Source organism: the organism of the source record quoted next, unplaced genomic scaffold (genome assembly GCF_019419815.1).
Source record: "Pyrus x bretschneideri cultivar Hongxiangsu unplaced genomic scaffold, Pyrus_bretschneideri_v1 Contig33, whole genome shotgun sequence".
Lineage (NCBI taxonomy): Eukaryota > Viridiplantae > Streptophyta > Magnoliopsida > Rosales > Rosaceae > Pyrus > Pyrus x bretschneideri.
In genome coordinates this window covers 889,603-913,271 of record NW_025999646.1, presented here as the reverse complement: position 1 = coordinate 913,271, position 23,669 = coordinate 889,603, and the positions used below count along the sequence as shown (strand labels likewise).

The following is a 23,669-nucleotide window of genomic DNA, read 5'->3' as shown; positions in this document are numbered from 1 at the left end:
AGCAAAGTGATCATGTAAAAAGAGTAGGATCCTTTTTCCTTCTATTCTCATCTCCTTTTTTTCTTTCTTTTTAAATATTTTTCTTTTATCTTATTATTTTTATAAAAAAATCAATATAAGATATTGACGTGATTAAACCGTAATCGTTCAAATAGGAGAGGAGGGAAGAAGAGAGAATCCTCCTCTCATGTAAAATGCTGCTTATTATTCAAAACGACCCCGTATTCACTCCTAGCTGCCGCGAAAGTCCGAGGCCGTCACCCGCGACCTTAAAAAACCTAAACACGTGCCAAGCCCCGTGATTCCGGAGTCAGAACGAAAAGAAAAATCAATAGAAAAGGAGTGGTACTCTTCGTAATTATTGTCCTCATCCAGGGGCTATTACATTCACCCGTTCTATTTAGCTCGCTCTCCTCCAAAGCCCCCTGCTCTTCTCTTCTATCCCTGTGTAATAAAACCGCTCAGTCTCCACCAAAAAGGGCCAATCCCGTTTCGCCGGCCAGTTCGCGCCACCGGTCCTCCCCACTTGCGGGTCGATCCGTTTGGTACCCCACGAAAATTAATAAGAAACGCTGGGCGACCGAATGATGACGTCGGGAACGAGAATGCCGACGTGGAAGGAGAGAGAGAACAACAAGAAGCGAGAGCGGCGGCGCCGGGCAATCGCCGCGAAGATCTACTCCGGGCTGCGGATGTACGGAAACTACAAGCTCCCGAAGCACTGCGACAACAACGAGGTCCTCAAAGCTCTCTGCAACGAAGCCGGCTGGACCGTCGAAGAAGACGGTACCACTTACCGAAAGGTGCACACACAATTCATCCCTCTCTCTCTCTCTCTCTCTCTCAATTTTCAAAGCATTTTCAGCTCGAATGCGCACGCTAGCAAATCTGCTCCGGCGCAGTTAAATTGCGCCGGCGGCGTTAGTAAATTGTTACCGATCCGGTTTTTCTTTTGTGCTATTGAAAACTCTCGATTAAGGTAGCTTAAGCGGCGGAGCTCGTGGTTAGTCTGGTGCCGATCGTCGTGATCGACGGTTGAGATTGATTCGGTTGCTTGATTTCTTAGTCAGTTATCTTAGCCACCGGCGCACGTTAGCTCGTGAACGCCGAGAGGGGTTGTGCGCACGGAGCACGAGGTTCTTCGAGATTCGCTTCTGCAGCTGCTTTCGATTTCTTTTCCAGAACACGACGAACTCAAGACTCTGAGACCTGCAAACCTTTTTGTGTTCCCAAATTACCCTGCGAGACCGGGGAAATGACCTTCCCCGCATATTCGATCCATGCTGGCCGTTTGGGTTTCTCCAAGGGTAGTTTCATCATTTGGCTTTTTGACCCACCGTCAACTTTCACATGGCTTTAATGCGACTGAATGTTCTTTCGACCCTTTTTTTTTTTTTTATAAACTTCTTCTGAGAATCTGCAGTGAAAATACCTTTTACTGCGGTAAACTTACCGTTTCATCATGCACGAAAGTACTACTTCACGCGCCTACACTCTCCGATAGACTGTGAGGGCAGTTCGGTCTTTATACACCGAAATGGGTGCGACGACCAATGACTTTTATTTTATTTTATATTTTTGGAGTTATACGGCCTGTTTTCCGAGATTTGCGGGTAATCGCCAGCAGTACTTTTCCGTTAGATTGAGAACATGGCATATCATGGTTTGTGGGCCCGTGCTCTATCCCTTTTTTTAATCTTGGTGTTTATTCTAATAATTAGATTTTTATTTAGAAAGTGGAAATTTCTCTTAGCGATTAAAATATGCGACGTATTACGTATAATTTAGTGTTATTTGTTTTTATTTAGATAGAAATTGACTCATGTAATTGTCGGAGTTGATATTTGTGCTGATGGGTTCGATACCTAATTGTAGTTAGTAATGTTGTGATAGATTTACCTTCATTGTGGCACTGCAAGTGCACTGTGTACGACTTTTTAAATATATTTATTTGACACCAAAAAAAAAAAAAAAAAAGGGTTTTAGCCCGAAAGAGATTTAGGTGAGAAAAGGGGTGATTTTTCTCGTTGGATTCTCATTTTTTGCTAAAAATGTGAATGCGACCGAGGCAGGAAAGCGTGTGCGGTGGGTTTTTTTGAGATAGTGATGGAGAGGGAACATGTTGGGAGATGGCGTGTCGTGGAGGGGTCGTGTAACCAATATGCATCCACTGTTTGACATTATTGCTCCCTCTTTTAATTGTGTCTTACTTCTGAATCTTGGTGCAATTGGTCAAATTACAAGCATGGCCTAAGTTTCCTATACTTGTTGGACTAGGTCACCTCGCGCGATGATTGCTATAGGAACATAGGATGTGAAACTCGAGTGTATGCGAGTTTTTTTCTCCTGCTACTAGCCGGATTGTAGTTTCATAAGACTTCATCATTAGTTCAATGCTTTTTCGAACTGGCAATGACTGTGGAAGTGATGATTGTAGAACTATGCTCGTTTGTGTTATCCTTTGGTACAGAAAACATAGCTGTAAAGCATAATCGATAAAGGACAAATCTTTCTGCTTCGATCAACTATTTTGTCTGTTCATTTTTAGGAAAACAATGAATGAAACACAGTTTTATGTCTGCTAGAAAATTGTGTTTCTTCATTTGTTAGACATCAAGGGTTAATGTAGCATCTTTTCAGCACCATATTATGTTCTTTGTCTCACCGTACTTTATGTGTTCTTTGTTGTAGGGATGCAAACCCGTGGATCGCATGGACATAATGGGGGGTTCTACCTCAGCAAGTCCATGTTCATCGTACCAGCCAAGTCCCTGTGCATCCTACAATCCGAGTCCTGGCGCATCCTACAATCCAAGTCCTGCCTCATCTTCCTTCCCAAGTCCCGCCCGCTACCATGCAAATGAAAACGGTAATGCTGATGCGAATTCTCTGATCCCATGGCTTAAAACGCTCTCATCAGGCTCATCGTCTGCCATGTCCAAGCTCCCCCAATTCTTTGTTCAAGGGGGTTCCATAAGTGCTCCAGTCACCCCACCGCTGAGCTCCCCAACTTGTCGAACTCCTCGAACCAAGAGCGATTGGGATGAAGCAGTCGCTGGCTCAAGCTGGGCAGGGCAGCATTACCCTTTCCTGCCTTCGTCCACCCCACCAAGCCCCGGTCGCCAGGTTCTGCCTGACTCAGGATGGCTTGCTGGACTGCAAATTCCTCAGAGTGGCCCATCATCCCCAACATTCAGCCTTGTCTCGAAAAACCCTTTTAACTTGAAGGAGGCTTTGTCAGGTGCAGGGTCTCGGATGTGGACTCCTGGGCAAAGTGGAACATGTTCCCCGGTAGTTGCTGCAAGTATTGATCACACTGGTGACATCCCAATGTCGGATGGGATGGCAGCGGAGTTTGCATTTGGCAGTAACACAACAGGATTAGTGAAGCCATGGGAAGGTGAGAGGATTGAGGAATGCGTATCAGATGATCTCGAACTTACGCTCGGGAGCACTCGGACTAGGTAAGTTGGAGGAACCGATTAGCGGCGAAATGGATCCAGCATTTGGAGAATTCCTCGACTTTACCGGCTTTGTTTGTTAAGTACTTACGTTGGCGTTGAAGATAGAGCGGTTTGAGCGAATAGGGTTAGAAGATAATTGTGTGCGAGTCTCTTGATTGGGGTTCTTGCGAAGTTTCGACTTCATGTCTACTGGGTGTTTCAGTTGATGAGTTAGTAGTACAGAGAGTAGGATCCTTCTGTTAACAAAAGAGGACTAAAAGTTTAATTATAAATAGTTCATGGTGGTGTTTTTTTGCCCCTTCTTTTAAATTCATGCTTTGTCAAATTTTTCTTACCATTTGGAAGGATTGATACATTTCCTTGTTTGTTTGTTTGGTTTCGGATTTTCGATTTATCATTGAGTCGGATTTCAGATGTGAATGTTCATTATGTATTGATACCGGTTGCGTTCGTCGAAAATGATGGAGATTCTACAATGGAAGTGGGTATATTAACTCATTTAGATTTAATCGAAATTAAAGAAAAATATCTCAAAAATAAACTCGAAAATTTAAATTCTGCAATGAATTCTGACAAATTTCTGTTTTGAAACGGTAAATATCATCATTAATTGGTTTTCCTATATCTCGACGATATAAAGTGAAGTTTGCATTTCAACCCTTTCCATATTGATCCTTGATTTTTTGCATATCTCGACAAAAAATATCGACAATTTCATAGATATTTTAAACACTGATCTCTGATCTAAACAAGTGACAAAACAAGTTTCCCAACGAAATACTACATTTCTGATTTCTTTTGCAAAGAAATACTGTTTCTGTAAGTTTTGGCTTTCTCCAGAATATATGTCAGATTTACAGAGAGAAATTGAGAGCATAATTTATATACAGTGGCTCCAAATAAGGAACATATTTCGCCCCTCCCTTGCAATGGCCTCCGCGTGCACGGTAAGTCCCAGAAAAAGTTTTTCGTGGGCAAAGAATGGCAGCAACGAACCTTCATCATTGGAAAGCTTCAGAGCATATATGCACATAATGTACAAACTTCAACGATTTGTTTCCCCATGATCACCCGGCAATCTTCAGCGAATGATTTGGGGTCACTGCTCGATCTTCTGATATAGGTCTGCAAGAGCACGATAGAGAGTAGAAGCGGCAGGGGGTTGGGGCAACGAGCCAAGAAGAACATTTGCTGCAGTTATTGACTGGCTGCCATAAAATCGAGAATTCACTTTCGTGCGGGTGGTTACAATACTACCTTCCAGTGAGCATCCAACAAATGCACCTGCAAATCGAAATGATTGGTACGATCATAAGGAAACCGCTCAAAATGGAAGATGAAGAAAAAGAAAAATGAAAGAAACTACAGATAAAACATCGTGATGCTGATGTATGCTACGTAGATAATTAAAATGGTGTAAGAAGAGACATAAAAAATGCATATGAAAAGCACCTTTACTACAGCTGTATGTATAACAAGCAGCGCGACCACCATCTCCGGCTCGAACATCAGCTGCAGCTGCCCTTCCAACAACACCGACTGCAGCACTCAAACCGGCTCCTACTGATACATGCACATTACCACTGAATGTCCTTTACAGCTTCACTTGTTCTCAAAATAATGATAAAGTCTGTCAACTCCCCTCCAGCCTGCAACCAAAAAGGAGGCATGAGGATGGAGTTTTTAAATCCTTAGAAAAATGCAAAACACACGCTGATTTAATATCACATTTCAAACCTTTTGCACTTACATTTAAATTGGAATTTGGGAATAAGGATCCAATTTAAAATAGCCATAGACAACACAAAAAAAATTCTAAAATGGTAAGTAATTATTTTCTGAAAAACTGCTTAATCTTAATGATGTTCCTCCATTTTACTAAACCTGAAGTGTATACTAAATGCAGGTATGAACTGGCTATCTTTGTCATAGTGATTGCTAATTGTAAGACTGGAGACACAGTGAAATAATCGTACCTGCGCACCCCAACCTATACCAAATGTAGAAACAGCAGATGGTGGAGACCAAGAGCCATCTTCTCTACGAGCAATCACAACTCCTGTACCGATATTGTAAGTAACCATAGCTCCAACTTTCACAGTAGTGATTATTGCAAGGCCTTTTGCTTGTCTCAGAATGGAATCTGGAATCGACTTCTCAGGCTTTAGTGAACATACCTGAGGCAATTAATTCCATGAGCAGCATTTATAGAAAACTCAAGAACGTTAGGAAGACAATGTCATTCAAAATTTATGAATACATGTTAATATCCTACAAATAACGATATTCATGAATTCTCCAACCGTCGTTTATCATCCATGCAGGGAAAAATTAGAGCCCAAATTTATTTAAGTCAGACAACAAAAATATAAAGCCTAAGCAACAATAGTCACTAAGATATTGGGCTTTCTTACCTTCTTATAAACACGAATTGCATTTGCCGCCTTATATATCTCATACTCCATGGACTGTCCCCAAGGAATATTAATCCATGACCTCAAAGTACTAAGGTCTGTAAGATCTTGGGTTGGCACCTGGGCAGCATGGCTTACTTGGTCCATTAAGTATGGTTGGACAGACTCTAGTCGTACACAGCATACATCACAGACTCGTTGGGGATCCGCAACACGGAACTTTGCCGGCATCAAACTCCTTCCCTTAGAACAGTCACCACAAAATATTCCTCCACAAAACCGACAGTGATGCCTAGAACACATGATTGGATGAAAGTGCACACCACAAAGCATACAAGAAGATGCAGAACTATCGGCCAACCATTTTGGGGGTTCAGCTTCAATGAGTTCTCTTACATTAGCAAAATTTGCATCTGTGAGTGTTTGGGCCATTTCTTTCCACGCTTGATCAAGGAGATTACCTGACATCCACGAAAGTTTACATCCGTACGTATCAGCTGAAGCTAATGAACCTACTTTCCCACGGGCTGCAAGCAACATTTCTACCATCACATCCCACATAGTCAGCTCCTTCTCGTCCCCAATGTACTGGCCCCAGCCCATGTCACTCTCGGGAAGGTATCCCCCATTAGAGTAGAAACCTTTGCCCCACTCATCATGCTCAGCTTCCCACATAGGCGGAACGGAAACAGGTATCCAAACCCCCGTTTCTTCAGAAAGTGGAGCTTCATAATAGAAGTATTTTCTTTGCTCCCCATTCTCCTTACCATGAACCTCAGAGTCACATTCTCCAGATTCTGTCACTATTCGATCATCATTATGCTTCTGCTCTCCATGATTATCAACTCCATCATTCTGTGATCCACAAAACAGCACCAGTTAGCGTTTGGTGTATCCAATTTCGAATAGATTCAAACTTTCAATTCAATAAGTAGCACGCCGCAAGCACTTAGCAATATTAACAGGCAGCAAAATCAAAACCTAAAATTAATCAGAAACACCTATACACTATTATTTTCAGAGAAACCCTAAAATTAAAACAACGAAAAACCACCAAAATACTGTAACTTTCCATCTCTCCGAATTGAATTTTACTTCCGAACCTCAAAAAGGAACCCTAAATCCTAATTGTTCTCGTAGCTGAGGCAATACCAACTAAATTTTGGGACTTCATATCAACGAATAATAATCGAATACGTCAAGATACACACAGAGCGTAGGATCAAATCCCAAAATTGAATAGAAAACTTAAACACACACTATCAAATAACATTAAAAAAACCCAATTCAATTTAAAGCAATAGAGAATTGAAATTACCGGCGGAGAATGGAAATTCGAGCGGAGGGTGCCTCCCTGAAGTGAAAAATCCGAAACCCCAGAAGCCAAATCGTCGGCTCAACCTCAGAATTCAGTTTTCGGGGGCCGTCCATTAGTTTAATCAAATCAAGCTTCGATCTTTAATCTCTATGTTCTTCGTGGGCATATACTGATCATCAAGGAAAATCGCAACGGATTCTGCTGCGACGTATGAAGAAATTAGGAGGGAGAGAAATCGAAAATTAATAAATTAAATTTGATTGGGAAAGCATAGAAAAACAATAAGATTGAAAAATGGTTAAGGAGTAGAGGAAGAGGAAGAAGCTGTATTGTCGTCTAGGTCAGTCTTCTCTCTTAAACGTTTCCTCCTCTCTATTAATTCCGAGTTTTTTTTCTTTTAATATACTTCTATTTAATTAATAATTATTTTTATGGAAAATAAATAATTATTATTTACAAGGTAGTGTTCTTGCTTCTTACATTCCCGCGAGCGAACCGGCAGCAGAGAGTCCGAGGCAGCGACTCACCACCTATGGCAACCGAGTCCCGAGGTCCGAGTTCTAAAGCCGCGACCTTTATCCTGGTCCTGGTCCTCTTAGCTACTCTGTGCAGCTCGTGCCACGGAACCGAGCCTCGGATGCGTCCGGGTCGTGACCTGTCGGGCAGCCAAAGGAGGAACAACGGAGGCAATCAGAGTCAGATCCAGAACTGCAACGACATGTCGTCGGAATCGCAGTGCTCCCGCAACCCCAAGTGCCGGTGGTGCCGCAGCGACGTCCTCAACGACATGTGCTTCCCCAAGCTCGAGGCTTTGCGGTTGCCACTTCAGGTCTTTACTTGCAAAATTGACTACTCCCGGCTCAGCAGAAATCATCAGTAAGCTTTGAGTTGATTGATTGAAGTCAGCGGCTTTTCAAATCTTTTCGGCTTTGATCTAATTGTTTAATTTATTGAGTTGAGTACTGAATTCTGCAACTGCATACTGCATCTTGTGATTTGTAAATGATGTTTTGCGAAATGAAATTGCTTCTGTTCTTCGATTGAAGATCTGAGTCTTGATGGGATGTGATTGAAATTGTGATTGTTGTGGATTAGAAGATTGTGGTTTTGCTCATTGAAGAATTGGGATTGGTGGCAATTTTCGTACTCTCATTTTCTCGATTTGCACTCTCGTCCAGCGTGTTTTTGCGCTTTGGTAAATGAGCAAACGGAAGGAGAATCAAGGCGTAAAGACAAGGGGAGGAGTGCAAACGGAGAAAATGAGAGTGTGAAAGTAGCTACTCTTTGGATAATAAGGAAGCTTGAGTTGTAAGATAATGTGATACTTGGAAAGAGATTGAGGCACATTTTGTAGAGTTTTGTGAATGTTTTCATATGGAGGATTCTATAAGTGAACTAGGAAGGTAAATTACGTAAGGACTTTGCTATGAAAAGGATCCCTTCAAGTGTAGGGCAATCAGGTTTTGGAATCTTTGGTTGTCACAGCTCCCCGCCCGGACATGTTTGAGGGTTATTTATTTAGTTGACAAAATTTTCTGTGAAGCCAACCAAAATTTGAACCCTGCAACCTCAGCCTGCAGTAGCACCACTCTGAATAGGAGTTGGTGTATGCTTGTCCTACTAAGTAAGGCATGCCATAGGTTGTCCTACAAGTCATGTGTAGGCAATACGATTGTTTTGTAGTTCTGTATGTACTCGGTAACTTAAGGGGCAAGAAGCTGAAAAACAGTTTCAATAGATCCCGGTGTATTTGTATTTTAAGGTGAATTATAAATGAGGTCGGAAATGAGGAATGGTGGTATATATCTTCACTGAGAAATCTTGGATATGGTGGTTGTATTGGCGTGATTCGTATCATCTTATTATTGGTTTGTTGTACCACTTCAAAAACTCATTCAGTTTGTTGTAGAGCTGGATCATAAGAACAAGGAAAACAAAAACGAGTAGAGATTCGTTTGCTCGAACGAAGCTTAGATCCTCTGCTTTGGCCCTTACCCTCAAAGACGTAGTGACGATAGACCTAAACAACAGCACAGGAAATGTGGGGTTTGGCATTAAATCCGGGATTCCATAGAGCTAAATTGCAGGGCAAGAGTGGATTTTGTAACAAAAACCTTTGCTTCCTAACATATAAATTGCATGATTGCAGTCCCACTTAGTACTCAGTAGCAAGATTTATTACATTCATCTCTATTTCGTGTTCTTATTTTATTTGAGTGATATTTAAGGTCGAATTTTGGTGTAGATAGTGGTAACACGATGCCCTAGCCATACCACTGCAACAAGAAATGAGTGAAGGATTTTGATACCAAAACACCGCAAGAAAATGATTGGAAGTGTGTACCATGTCACAGTTAGCCCAAAACACACAAAGGGGGATCACCTTGCACCTGGAGTCACCAAAACAGGCTATGTGAGACCCAAATGTTGAAGATTTCGATTGTGTGTCTTGAGCGGACGAGTGACATACATATCCACTAAGGAGAAATTTTTTAGTGTGATCGGTACACGAGATGGTACACCACGTATTATTATATAAATGACGTGTGTTAAAAAAGTTAGTAACTTAAAAAGTAAAATTTTTCACCACTTACATTAAAAACGTGATGTACCATCCGTATTCCCGTCACAATTAAACATTTCTCCCACCGAAGAATCTCTCAAACATTGCAGCAAGAAATGATGATCAAGATTCGATCTTTAAGCAATGCACAATTATAAATGACCGAGCAGCTGAGCTGAGAGCTGAGTTTACAATTCAAGCCAAATCTGGTGAAAAAAGAAGAATCCCGTTGAACAATGCTTGTTCAACTTCAACAAAACACACTCAACGGAAAATGAATCCCATTGAGCCAAACGACGTTCACACTGCTTCTCCGTCTTTCGATCCACCGCCGTCTCTGCCGCCAGTGCTGCCAAGAATTTTTTTCACAGCGTCCCTCATATCTTCACAATCCAACCCTTCAAAGAACTCCACCAACCTCCCCAGCTCCCGGTCCTCCATGTCGTCCACAAACGGCCGGACCGGAACGGCATTCTCCGGTTGAAAGACGTACGAATTGGGATTGTCGTCCACAATCACCACCCGGCTCAAGTCCCTTCCCAACCCGGACAAGTCCTTCACGAACTTCCCGTCCACTTCTTTACAGGCGTCTCGATAGAGCCGGTGCGAAATCACCCGTTTCTGGTCCAACCGGTCCAGCACCAGCGATGCGTACTCTCTCAACCCCGCCGTGAATACCACCACCTCGTACTTCGCCCCTAACTTCTCCAACAACTCGTCCACTCCGGGACGCTTACGAACATAAAAGTTCATCTCGATTCCGTCGATCCTCGGACGCACTATGAAATCGAACTTCTCCGGCGGCGGGTCGGCCTGTGCGTGCACCAAGGTCTCATCCAGGTCGAGAAACACGGTCATCTTCTCCGGAGAGACCAGCGGCGTAAGCGGTGGCTCGAACAAGAGCTTGCGGCAGAGCGGGTTTCCCGATCCGGGTTCAGATTCCGTCTCCGCCTCGTGGACTTGGGCTTTCTTGAGGATCTTGAAGCCCCTGTGGCGGTTCGGCGTGCCGATTCTCGCAAGTTTCGCGAAGAGCTTGAAGAGGCGGCGCGGGCAATCGAAGAGGGAGGCTAGCACGGCGGAGGAGGCCGCGACTGCCTCCTTCCTGGCCGAGGACTTTCCGCGATTGCGTCGCCTGTTGGCATTCTTCTTCACAATCTTGGACACCATTTCCTCAAAATTCAATTTCTTGCTTTCCCAATTACTTCTGCGAAATCTTGATGAGAGAAATCAACAGACTTTATTAGAGAAATCGAGAGAGAGAGAGAAATATATGTAGAGAGAGAGGTGGAGTTTTGAAATGAAATGGTGCGTGGGGAGTTTGGGGGAGTTTTTAAACTTTAGGTTCGGTGTAACGGTCGTCAGTGTAGGTTCGGATCCGAAGCTGAGGCTAAGGGGGTTTATTTTGAGTGGGGAGCGGTGGTTGTTGGTTTGGTTCGGGGGCTTGGCTGGCTGCCATATCTGTTTTTCTTCTTTTCATTTTGAGAGAACCTTCTATATTTGTTCTTTTCTTGGATGAGGAAGCTTCTGTATTTGTTTTTTTTTTTCTTCTTATAAACCATTAATAAGTTAAATTACTAATTGTCAGAGGAAAGGTAAAATTGGTGAGATCGAACCACTACTAGAGTGCATAAGCATGATTTTTTTTCCGCTAATACAGTAAAAAACCATGCACAGAAGCAATTGTACGAGGTATGAAATCAGTACATGGGAATAAGATATGGAAAATTATTTTCCAATATATACCTTGAGGAAACGGAAAAAAAAAAAAAAGAAAAAAAAATACTAGCTGTGGTGCCAACTTCATATTGAATTGTATCCTTTCATGGTATGATTTTTTAAATTTTGCTTCATATATAGATTATAAAGTTTCTGTGTATATATTATACTCTTAAACTATTAGTCATATAAAAAATAATTGAGGCACAAAATATTTTAGGTAACATTGAAATGTCAACATAACCAAATTGGTAAATGATTTCATATTGATTTTTTTTTTGTAACCATAAATTATGAATGTAGCTTCATATTGAATAAAGTTTCTGTGTGTGTATATATATATATATATATATATTTTTTTTTTTTTTGAGATCATTCATATTCAATGTGGAGCAAGCTCCGCAACTAATTTCAGTTTCTTTCAACAAAATATTTAGGGATCCCTTTTTTGTCGGTCTAACTTGAAGAATCGTATGGTTCGATAAAAATACCAAGAAAATAGGACTTTTTATTTTGTTGTTGATTTCTTGAAAAAGGGGATTGTTGAGTTTTCATAAGATGTTTTACAGGTTGGTTAAGGAAAATGTTGTAAATTTGTGTTATTATTTGTTGAGTCACATAAGTATTGTTTTTAAACGCATTTTAAGCTAGAAAAATAAATTTAAAAAAATACCATCTGGTCCCAAAACGTAGCGAGAACAGATTTCTCAAAATTCTTTGAACGTCCTACCCAAAATTTTAGGTCGTTTATAGTATGGAGAAATTACCAACATAATAGGTTTTATGAGAGTGTTTTTTTAATAGAAATGCTAGAAAGACTAAATTTAGAGACTAAAATTGTAAATTAAATGATGTGTCACCAATAGAATGAACACATCTATCAACGCTTAAATAATAAATCAATTATTAACTTACATGTCCTTTAGTTTCTAAAATTTTAGTCTTCAAATTGAATCTCCCTAACATTACTTTTTTTTTTTTTTTTAACTTCGCAACATCGATTAAAAATCGTGAGTTATAAGAAACAAAACTAAAAAAGCTCTCGTTAACTAAATTTCAATATTATTAGAAAAAAGCGTGGACGGATCCTCTGCGAAAGCACATTACATGAAGAAGTAGCAGAAACAAACAGAACATCACCACCATCCTCGTCCGAAACTCCAAAATGGAAATTCCAAAAGGCTGAAATTTACGTCGACTAGTGATTTCCCGCGCTTTTGATGAAACGATCTGCACCGGAAGCTTACACGTGGCGTCCATCAACTCCAACCCATCACCATCGTCGTCACAGTCGTCACCGTCTTCGTCATCAGATGATGAAGTTATCGACTCGTCATATCCAACAAACCGCCTCACGGCGTCCCTAATGTCGTCACAACTGCGAGTCTCCTCGTCCTCGAAGAACTCCAGCACCCTCCTCAACTCCCGGTCCGCCACGTCGTCCACAAACGGCCGGATTGGGACCGCGTTCTCCGGCTGGAAGCAGTACGCGTTGGGATTGTCATCGACGATCACCAGTCGGCTCAGGTCCCTCCCCAATCCGGATAAGTCCTTCACGAACCTACCATTTACCTCCGTACACGTGTCCCTGTAGAGACGGTGTGATATCACCCGCTTCCGGTCCAGCCGGTCTAGCACCAGCGTTGCGTACTCGCGCAACCCCGCCGTGAACACAACGACCTCGTACTTGTTCCCTAATTTCTCCAAAAACTCGTCTACGCCGGGACGCTTCACGACGTAGAAAGTCATGATTTTGCCGCGAATCTTCGGCCGTACGACGAAGTCAAATTTCTTGGGCGGCGGGCCCGTCACGGAATGGACCAGTGTCTCGTCGAGATCAAGGAACACGATCCGCTTCTCCGGCGAAGTCAGCGGTGGGAGCAGACGGCGTTCTTTGGTTAATTCGGATTCGGGTTGGCCCTCTCGGGTTTGTCTTTTTTGAATGAACTTAAATCCTTTATTGAAGCCAATGCGGGTCAGCACGATAGAGGAGGCAGCAGCTGCAGCCTTTATAACTGAGCAGTTGTGGCGGTGGCGCCGCCTTATGCCGCGACAGCGGTTGATGGACATGGGATTTATGTCGATTGCGGTTTTCTTCAAGATCTTGCACACCATTTTCTTTTGGTTTCTAGACCTCGGGGGCAAGGGATAAACGCTACTTTTTTACCGGAATTGATCGCTCGAGTCTTCTGAATTCAAGGTGAGAATTTGAAATGAAAAGTTGGAGAAGTTGGATTTGGTAAGAAATGGAGTGGAGAGATTTTTAAAATGTTTGGTTCGGTGTAACAATCGATAGTGTATGTTAGAACCGAAGCCTAAGTGAGGTTCGAGTTTGTTTTAGCTGCGGTTATTTTGTTCGGAGATAATTGGTTTGTTTTAAGTTACGAGAATTTGCATGCATGTTTTGGTTATTACAGTTAACCGTCTAGGGTTTTAGTTTCGTAGTGAAGCTATATATCACTACCAAGTCTAGCAAATTGAGTACCTAGTAATCATCCCAATTCGCCATCCATACTTGTTGGTTTCTTTTTATTCTTTCTTTGAATTCCTTTGGAGCAAGTCCACCGGGAGTGGATAGCCCGGCACCCAGCCAATTTCTTCCAGCCCAGTCTAATCAGCCAGTTGACAGCCCAAGCCATCCCATAGGCTTGCCCAGAATGTGCTGAATCTCAGCCCTTAATTTGTAAATAATTTCGATCCACATCAGTTTTACAATAATTAAATTAGTTTAGGCCTTAATTCCAATTAATGGCGGAGCCAGCATGAAGTTATTGGTTATCCTTGATTTCAATAACTTTAAAAACATCTTGTATATTTGTTAGTGTATTGTATTTGACCCCTATAAACAACTAATCAAGGCAAATTAAATTACAACCTCATTCTCCTAGTTCTTCTACCATATTGGTCTTCTTTTTCTCTCTTTTCGTGTGTGACTCTATTGTATGCATCACGTGCTGGATGAAATACCTTAGTTGACAAGCATTGATAGTCTTCAACTCACTTTACCAGATCTTGAATCCATCATTGACAAGCCTCTACAAATAATAGTAGTTGTTGACATATATTGGCATAAGCTTTCATCATATGTTGACAGAAATTGACAGATGCTTACTAAATCCTTAACGAAATTGCCAATAAAACTTTTTTTATTGATATTATGACCTCATTATTTGAAAATTTTAACCCTACCATTGATTCCAACGATATCAACACAAGTACAACTAACACTCACCTTCGGATCTACCCCTACCCAAATTAACATTAAGATATCAATAAATGAGGAAAGCAAAGCGTAAGAATGACATCACTGGGAAAGCCTGCAAAGTTGACTTGACCACACTTTTGCACATTTTTTATTATTATTTTTTTTTGGGTAATTTCACCGAGATTTCTAATTTAAATCATTTTTATATATCATATAACGTGATTATTAATAATTGAATTATTAATTAAATATAAATTAACGTATTTATTTTTATTAGTGACACATCAAATAATTTACAAATATAATATAAAAAATATTTTATGTAACATTACCCATTTTTCTGAAAGTACATTGCTAACCCAAAAAATCAGCAGCATAATCCGACAACCATAATAAGTAAGCAGAAAAAAGACTTGACCAAGCTTCACTAAAAGAGTGTGTATAGTATCTTGCTCGTTGAAAAAAATGGAGATAAACAAACAACCAACCAAAAAGTATAGGCAAATTTCTTCACAAATTAACGTTTGAACGCAGGAAAGTGTTACTTAGGAGAGTCTTTGCCTCCCACTGAAACCAACAAAAGGCTTTCTAGTAACTTCATGTCTCCATCAATTATCACTAAGCATTTTAATTAAAGTGGTCTTTGAGATTGACATAACTTCTCACTTTAATTTCTGCAATTTGAAATCGAAGTAGTCCTTGAGTTTGGCCACTATCAATCATTTTGGTCATTCCATAAAAATACATTTATTAAATAAGGACTAAATAGACAAGAATACCCTTAATTTAATAAACAATGGGCAAAATGATTTGACAAAATTTGAATGTGTTTTTGATTGATTGTGGAAAAACTCAAGAATGACTTATATCAATTTTAAATCTCAGAGACCGAAGTGAGGAATTATATCAATCTTAGAAAGCATTTTGGTTCAAAAGCCTTTATTATTATTCTCTCTTTCATTTGTCAAATGAATTTAATTTCCATTCCAAAACGAAAGAAAAAAGTGTGAATATAATCTTGTGTGAAAGCACCAAATTACCAGAATCTTAGTCCAGCACCTAAAAAATTGGTATAACAAATGGGGTGGTAAGGAACCACAAGGATGTTGAAATGGTGAATAGTGGGAGGTTAGATTGTGCATGCGCATTGAACAATGTATTGGGTTGTATCAAATTTCTCTTGTTCATCATTTGGTTGTTCTTTTGAATCGAGTGGAAGATTGAAGACAAGTTGATGTTTGCATGCACTAAGAATTGTATATTGATAACTAGATTTCATCATCATGGGTATCTTCGATGGAAGATGCAAAAGGTCTTGAAATGAGTATTATGCATTTTTTCTTTGTCGGAAATTCTTCAATGGCGGAATGCAAAGTATCCATATTCAACAAAAGATGTAAGGAAAAATCTAAATTTATATTCTTTTTTACATGTTTTCATGATAAGTCCTTAATTAAAGAGAGAAAATTAAATGATATCTCAATTTTACATCCCTCCTCCCATTAAAGCAGAATTTTTATTTACATTTGTTGGAAATGTAAAATGAGATGAAATATGGTTTTAGCATTGGGATCATTTTTGCTCACCATCATAACTATGGTGTATGCTTACTATACACCTAATTATTGCATACACTTAATTATTTGTCATGTGTCATTTCACTTAACTCTAGTTAACTTTCACATTAAATGTTACTTTTTCAATTTTGAAAAAAGTTAACTAAAATTAAGTAAAAAAACACGTGACAGATAAATAGGTGTATGATGAGGAGATATCGAAGTTTAAAGTAGTGAGCAAAAAATGCACCCTTTAGCATCTCAACTTGCATTCGTCAAGATGTCCTAACTAATGAGGTCAATGTAACCATAATTAACTTTCTATTACTTCATAATTGGGTAATTAAAAGGTACTTCATGCAAGGTAGTTGTTGACTAGTACTGAATCACCACCGTGTCACAATTTTATCTTCTTTCTACAATAAGTATATTTGCATGTATATTATTCATTAAGCTCATGTAAATTATATATACATTTTTATATAGAAAATTGTTTTAATTATAAGCGATGTTACCACTTTAAGTTAGACTACTAAGAGAAAGAGAGCGAGCAAGTTGAATTATAAACACAATGAGTTAAAGATGAAGATCTTATTACTCTAAGTTGGACAATTTAAAATTTATCACTTGTAAATTATACATTATTTTAAAGTATTAAATCCAGTTAAAAGTATTGAGTAATTTTGTCGAACCAAGGGCAAAGCAAATTTAGCTAGCAACAGGAAGAATGAGTAAACCATCGGATGGCCTCTAATTCCATGGCCATAGCTATTCGAGGATTTTGTTAAAGTAGTGGCCAAACTATTAAACGGAAGTGGTGGATGTTAAGTTAAAATGAAAAGAAACACGAGTACCTTAAGATCCAACACTTAAACTTATTGAGTTGGGTGGTTTATATTAGAAAGGGAAAATTGACATACAACTGCACTTGATAGAAACGCCCCTACAAATGGCAGAATTGATATACCTCAAACCTCTTTGGTAGATAGTTTAAAGTTAAATGGCTAAAACTTAAGAAACAAAATCTTATAGCGAAAAAAAAAAAGAAAAGGGAAATGTTATTGGCACTCCAAAATCTCATTCTACACTCCAAGCTTTCTATATTTGGAAAGAAAAATACACTTGTGAGGAGTATATAATGAAATTTTTGGAGTGCCAATAACACTTCCCTAAATAAAATTAAAGACAAATCTAATATCTAAACCGATGCCTTTTCGACGTGTTATAGGCATCACCCGCCAAAGTGTCGGTTTTTACGTGAGAAGGATATTGGTTTGTCATAAATGCTTATGGCCATTTTTTGGATGGTGAACCCATAGATTTTTTAAGGAAACAATAGAGATTTTGTTAAGAATGAGTATCATATTGATAAGAGAAAAGATTTTGAAGAACTTTATAAGTAAGTGAGGGTAATTTCTATATTGCTAGTTGGATTTGTAGTGGAACCTCAACTTTCTTTATGGTTGTTGGAACCAAAATCCCGCACATCCATGGGTGGAGGCGTGATTTAATCGAAATTGCTCAAATCTATGGCAAGGGGAGAATGGAGTTGATTGGGCAGTGTGATTAAATCCAGATCGGACGACCTATATCTCTTCAAAGAAGGAGAATCGAATTATTGGTGTAGTTTTAGAAAAAAAGACTATGTATGATGTGCAATATGTTGAATAGATCATTGACAAATAGCCTATGAAGACGTGTAAGAGATGCTTTTCCATGTCTACGCAGATGACGACGTGTAGAGAATGTCCATCCTCATAGAGAATATGAGATTGTCACATCCCGGCCTAGGGCGGATCACTTCCCGGGCCCACTCCACCACCATAGCACGATATTGTTCGCTTTGGGCCCCGACCACGCCCTCACGGTTTTGTTTCTGGGAATCACACGAGAACTTCCCGATGGGTCACCCATCCTGGGAATGCTCTCGCGCGCTACTCGCTTAACTTCGGAGTTCCTACGAAACCCGAAGCCAGTGAGCTTCCAAAAAGCCTCGTGCTAGGTAGAGATGAGAATATACATATAAAGATCATTCCCTTGAGCGATGTGGGATGTCATAATCCACCCCCCTTAGGGGCCCGACGTCCTCGTCGGCACACCACAACCAGGGTTAGGCTTTGATACCAAATTGTCACATCTCGGCCTAGGGCGGATCACTTCCCGGGCCCACTCCACCACCGTAGCACGATATTGTTCGCTTTGGGCCCCGACCACGCCCTCACAGTTTTGTTTCTGGGAACTCACACGAGAACTTCCCGATGGGTCACCCATCCTGGGAATGCTCTCGCGCGCTACTCGCTTAACTTCGGAGTTCCTACGAAACCCGAAGCTAGTGAGCTCCCAAAAGGCCTCGTGCTAGGTAGAGATGGGAATATACATATAAGGATCACTCCCCTGGGCGATGTGGGATGTCACAGAGATGATTGGATAGAGATCCCTAGTAAATACCAAGGCTATAGAATTTATAGAGATCTTAGGAGTCTTTGTAGAGAGTAATCCCAATTAATTAGGAAAACTATTGAGGAGGGATCTAGAATAAGATATCCAATCTTTCTAAGATTATGATTACTTGCCTAATCACCAAGATATCCTAATTTGACTTGAATTAAGATTTCCTTACTTGAGGGAAAATAAATATTTTCAATGGGTAGAGCTAATGGATTCGTGCTGGATTACATTGGATTATGGTAATTCGACCTGGAATACCTATGTAGCTACGATTACGAGGGTTTTTCGATCATTCCAACTTTCCCAAGTGCCATGTGTTATGGGCCTAGAAAATTATGGTCCCACAATAGTATTAGAACATGTTGTCTCACGTGTAAAGCGCAATGACCATACATCACTCCGTTTGTATTGTCCATGTATTAGGCATGAAAATTTGCCACAAGTGAGGACGCATGTTGAGAATGATCTCACAATGATGAGATGAGGGACCTTGTATGGGCTTATAATTAAGTTGGAATACTCCCCCATATTGCCGATTGGTTTTATGGTGGAACCTCAACTTTATTCAAGTTTTATTCAAGATATTAAGGGTGCATAAACCAAATAAAATCAAGTTTTGAATAAAAGACTAACTTGGCCATTCTATTCTTTAACCAAATAAAGTCAAGAGTGGGAAAATAGCCAACTTGATCATAATTAAAATTGTTCATTTGCTAATCGTCATTGGAAGATCATCTCAGCGAAAAACCAAATAAATTGGTGATAGTTTTGTCATTCATATTCATACAAATAAATATACGGTTTTGGTAACAATTAAGAATGTCATAGCAAACAATTCATTGTGTGTGTGTGTGTGTGTATAAATTACTAAACAATTTTAAATTTGATTAATTGTGTATAGAGATGATCTTGAAATAATGATTTAGGAGATGAACGATTTCGAGTATGTCATGTATAAGAAAATTCGTTAATGAACGATTTCGAGTATGTCATGTATAAGAAAATTCGTTAACTTACCTTATAATAGCATTAAACCATGCAAGGAAAGATGAATTCGTTTGAATTGACTATTAAAATAGTTGGCTTATTCTTAAAATATGCTTACAAAATTGGATTTACATCAACTTTCTAATTTTGAATTAAAAGGCGAATACTTAATATATATACCATATAAGTAGATAAATCATACATTTTTAATAAGTCATTTCTCTTCGTTCTTTATATGTGTTAATAATTAGCTTATTTTGAGAAATTATAGTTTATCTGATTCTTATCCGAAATTAATACAAACAAGACTTCTTTCAATTTTTGCATTTGTGCCTACCCAAAAAATGGCCACACATGTTCTTTTTTTTTTTTTTTTTGGGTCAAATAATATTTATGTTATATTAGATGTAACATTAGTGAAGGGACGGGGTTCGAATTCATACCATGGTGCAAATGCAACACTCATCTTCATCACCGTGGTAGAAGAGAATTTTTTCAATGTGACCGGATGTCGGGATGGTATACCGCGTATAAATGGTGGGATATGTGTGTTAAAAAGTTAATAACTTAAAATATACAATTTCCTATCACTTATATAAAAACATGTGGTGCACCATCCGTGTTGCGGTCACAATGAAAAATTTCTCGTGGTAGAGGGCCACTTGCAGAGAGATTTTTCAATGTGACTGGAACACTAGATGATATACCACGTATCACTATACAAATAGTGAGATATGTGTGTTAAAAAGTTAATTACTTATATATTAAAATTTTACACCACTTATATAAAAACACGTAATGTACCATCCGTGTTCCGGTCACAATAAAAAATTTCTCCCACTTGCGGCCAAACATAGTTTTCAGTTTTGGAAAGCCAGCTCCAAATTGCAAGGACTTGAGGATGTGAATTAATAAGGCTTACTCATGCCCACTCTACATTTCCGGTGGGTGGTTGAAGCGGTCTTGAATGCCCTTCCCCCTATTTCACAAGCTTGCCACATTTTTCAACGATATCTCCTATGGAAACTCCCATCTGAAAATACCTTTTATATAAACAAAAATAATAAACAAAATGCCCCATTTTTGTTCTTAGTCAACATCTCTATCTCTTTTTTTTTTTTTTTGTTAAATGACATCCCTATCTCTTTCTAGGACCTTTGTGTATCCCATAAATTGGGCTGTCCTGCAGCGTTTTCTGTTCACTCCAAGATTTGACAAGAAAGCAGAAGAAATCTCTCTCTCTCTCTCTCTCTCTCTCTCTTGCTTCAGCCATGGCTGAGACTACAGCGACTAATGGAATCCATGTCTTGAATGTTGAAGATGGTGATGCCAATCACAAAACCAACCAAGAATCCGGCAGCTTTTGCGTCTCTGTCCCTTTCATGCAAAAGGTGTGACTTAATTTACTTATATCTATCAAATTTTCAGTTTTGTTTTCACCGTTAAATTATTTTAATTTAGGAAAAGTTGGCAGGCCGTGAACAAACAGCCTACTACTGACCTAACTCATATCGGCAAAATCATTTTTGTTAAAAAGAAGTTTTTGTTTCAAGGAAGCAGAGCTTAAAAGTGAATGATGAGTGATGAAGTTGAAACCTTTATGTGGGACAGGTATTTGCTGAGGTGCTGGGAACCTACTTCGTGATATTTGCAGGTTGTGGGTCTGTGGTGGTGAATCTGGTCTCAGACAACACGGTGACGTTTCCTGGGATTTCAATTATTTGGGGGCTTGTTGTGATGGTCATGATTTACTCTGTTGGTCACATCTCCGGTGCCCATTTCAATCCTGCTGTCACCATTGCCTTTGCAGTGACCAAGAGGTTTCCATTGAAGCAGGTGACCTAATCAAACCAACCCTTAAATTTTTATTTCTTCCTTTGAAAGTTGTAAACCGCAGAGATCAAATTTCCCGATGTTATGTGTCTTTATAAATAAATAAAAATGTGCTTCTTGTTGAATAAGGTTAGTCTAAGAAACTCTAGTGCCCGAAGTGAAGACTGAATGTCACTAGACGAAATTGTTATTTGCAACTTAAAACCCATGTTGCTAGCAAAACAAACTTTGCTGCACAATTTGAAACCATAATGTTCTCTTGCCAATTCCTTTTTATGTTGCCACATTTTCCTCAATTGATTCTTATATTTTGTTTATAGGTACCTGCTTATGTAGGAGCTCAAATCCTTGGATCAACTCTTGCAGCTGGTACCCTTAGACTGATCTTCAATGGGCCCCAAAACCACTTTGCAGGAACAACGCCTTCTGGAACTCCCTTCCAGTCATTTGTGATTGAGTTTATCATCACATTTTACCTCATGTTTGTTGTTTCTGGAGTTGCCACTGACAACCGAGCGGTAACTTCTACTTTCTACCTCTTTAACCTCTAAAAAATTTACTTTTGTCTAGGATCCAACATTGATGGTTTCTCATGTCAATCACACACCCCTATGTGTTTGATTCCTGACGAAGAAATTTGTGATTAACTTAGGATTTTGTCACTGTAGGAATCCCAAGTGCAAAAAGGTTCTTTTTTTTCCTTTTTTTTTTCTTTCTAAAAGCAGTTGAGAGAAGTTATTCTAATATTAACCTCAACTTTGTCAACATATTGGTCCAAATTTCCTAATTTTTATAAGTAACCGTAACCAATATGGTTGATTACCTTACAAGGGTTGGTGTCAAACTTCTAAACCTGTTAGACTGACATGATTGGATTTGGGAATAGTTTTATATTATTATACTACTTAATTAGTCTAATATATTCCTAAATTTCTGCATCATATACTTTTCGACGTTAAACTACTACAGAGACAGTGACTTGGTCATTGAATCATGTCCACAAAGTGACTCCAGAAATCTTATGGCGATTTGATTTTTCTTCTTTTGTTTGCTTACGCAGATTGGAGAGCTTGCGGGGCTTGCGGTTGGCGCTACGGTTCTTCTTAACGTGATGTGTACAGGGTATTAACTTATTAATATCGTCCTAAACATCCTTCAAAGATATGTTTATTTAATAAGCTGTGACATATGTCTCTTAATTACAAATTAATATTTGTGTCCTATTGATTTGGGTTTCACGTTAATTATACCTGCAGACCGATTTCAGGAGCATCGATGAACCCGGCTAGAAGCATAGGACCTGCAATTGTATCAGGCCACTTTAAGGACCTGTGGGTATACATTTTTGGACCAACTCTTGGAGCTGTGAGTGGTGCCTTGGTCTACAATCTAATCAGGTTTACGGACAAGCCGCTGCGTGAGATCACGAAGAGTAGCTCTTTCTTACGAGGAGTGGGGCGCAAGTAACTTATCCGATTGATGAAGGGTATATTTAATAGCTAATTATGCAGAGATTAAACAGTTTGTGGTCAGAGAAAGAGAAGCAATTAAGACCTTTTCTTTTTTCTTTTCTTTTCTAGTTTATGCACTTTTTTTTTTTGTTTTCCCAGAAAGCAAGGGGGCAGATGTTTGTAATAGATTATATACTTGAAATTAAATTGGAAATGGGAATTTCCATGTTTGGATTGTACGGTATATGATATATGTTATCTTCTGATCCGTACTCATATTGGTAAATCAAATCGAAGTATAAGTTTTTGTTTCTGTTAAATTTTTTTTTCCCAACAAGAGATTGAAATGTTTATAAAGACACCTTAACAATAAGTCGTTGATCCACCCACAAGAGATCATAGTTTTGTGTTAAACTCATTAAAATGTATATCGTTTCTCATACGTTTAAGTCAAACTGGACCTCTTCTAATAAAATGAAAATCATGTGGCGTTAAACTAACGTGTGATGTGTTTTTTTGCTAATGTTAATTATTATCTGCGTCAAGAAATTACAATTTACTTACAACATGCATAAAGTTGACTTATCAATGGTTAGATCTTAATTATTGAATCTTTAACCAAGAATTTACCTGTAGAAAATTCCAATGTTGAAAAAAATAAAGAAGAGGTTGGAAACACGTGAAGGGGTGGAAAGGAAGAGGAAGAGAAAAGAC

The 23,669-nt window shown here is 39.3% G+C and overlaps 4 protein-coding genes and 1 non-coding gene across 5 annotated transcripts; 2 read left to right on the top strand and 3 right to left on the bottom strand.

The window, feature by feature from the left end:
- The first annotated feature begins 567 nt into the window (after positions 1-567).
- On the top strand, positions 568-3,773 carry LOC103944049 (BES1/BZR1 homolog protein 4-like). Its single transcript, XM_009354443.3, has 2 exons — positions 568-803; positions 2,692-3,773. The coding sequence occupies exons 1-2, from the start codon at positions 585-587 to the stop codon at positions 3,466-3,468; spliced, it is 996 nt and encodes a 331-aa protein (XP_009352718.2). The 5' UTR covers positions 568-584; the 3' UTR covers positions 3,469-3,773.
- A 394-nt stretch (positions 3,774-4,167) lies between these two features.
- LOC103944048 lies at positions 4,168-8,070 on the bottom strand. The gene is made up of 6 exons (XR_007260824.1): positions 7,852-8,070; positions 7,197-7,232; positions 5,879-6,733; positions 5,441-5,641; positions 4,917-5,113; positions 4,168-4,748 (listed from the first exon to the last, which is right to left on the bottom strand). It is a non-coding gene; the product is annotated as an uncharacterized LOC103944048 (transcript).
- A 1,640-nt stretch (positions 8,071-9,710) lies between these two features.
- Positions 9,711-11,025, bottom strand: LOC103944047 (carboxy-terminal domain RNA polymerase II polypeptide A small phosphatase 1-like). Its single transcript, XM_018646690.2, has one exon. It carries the CDS (start codon positions 10,924-10,926, stop codon positions 10,060-10,062), a length of 867 nt encoding a protein of 288 aa, XP_018502206.2. The 5' UTR covers positions 10,927-11,025; the 3' UTR covers positions 9,711-10,059.
- Positions 11,026-12,540: 1,515 nt separating this feature from the next.
- Positions 12,541-13,689, bottom strand: LOC103944230 (CTD nuclear envelope phosphatase 1 homolog). Its single transcript, XM_018646685.2, has one exon. The coding sequence runs from the start codon at positions 13,588-13,590 to the stop codon at positions 12,541-12,543; it is 1,050 nt and encodes a 349-aa protein (XP_018502201.2). The 5' UTR covers positions 13,591-13,689.
- A 7,179-nt stretch (positions 13,690-20,868) lies between these two features.
- On the top strand, positions 20,869-23,199 carry LOC103944046 (aquaporin NIP1-1). Its single transcript, XM_009354439.3, has 5 exons — positions 20,869-21,062; positions 21,283-21,507; positions 21,825-22,022; positions 22,565-22,626; positions 22,761-23,199. Exons 1-5 carry the CDS (start codon positions 20,943-20,945, stop codon positions 22,969-22,971), a joined length of 816 nt encoding a protein of 271 aa, XP_009352714.2. The 5' UTR covers positions 20,869-20,942; the 3' UTR covers positions 22,972-23,199.
- The last annotated feature ends 470 nt before the right edge of the window (positions 23,200-23,669 follow it).

Coding starts and splice junctions, on each gene's coding strand:
- LOC103944049 (XM_009354443.3), top strand. CDS start 585: ATGATGACGTCGGGAACGAGAATGCCGACGTGGAAGGAGAGAGAGAAC. Junction 804..2,691: donor ACGGTACCACTTACCGAAAG/GTGCACACACAA, acceptor TCTTTGTTGTAG/GGATGCAAACCCGTGGATCG.
- LOC103944047 (XM_018646690.2), bottom strand. CDS start 10,926: ATGGTGTCCAAGATTGTGAAGAAGAATGCCAACAGGCGACGCAATCGC.
- LOC103944230 (XM_018646685.2), bottom strand. CDS start 13,590: ATGGTGTGCAAGATCTTGAAGAAAACCGCAATCGACATAAATCCCATG.
- LOC103944046 (XM_009354439.3), top strand. CDS start 20,943: ATGGCTGAGACTACAGCGACTAATGGAATCCATGTCTTGAATGTTGAA. Junction 22,023..22,564: donor TTGCCACTGACAACCGAGCG/GTAACTTCTACT, acceptor TTGCTTACGCAG/ATTGGAGAGCTTGCGGGGCT. Junction 22,627..22,760: donor CTTAACGTGATGTGTACAGG/GTATTAACTTAT, acceptor TTATACCTGCAG/ACCGATTTCAGGAGCATCGA.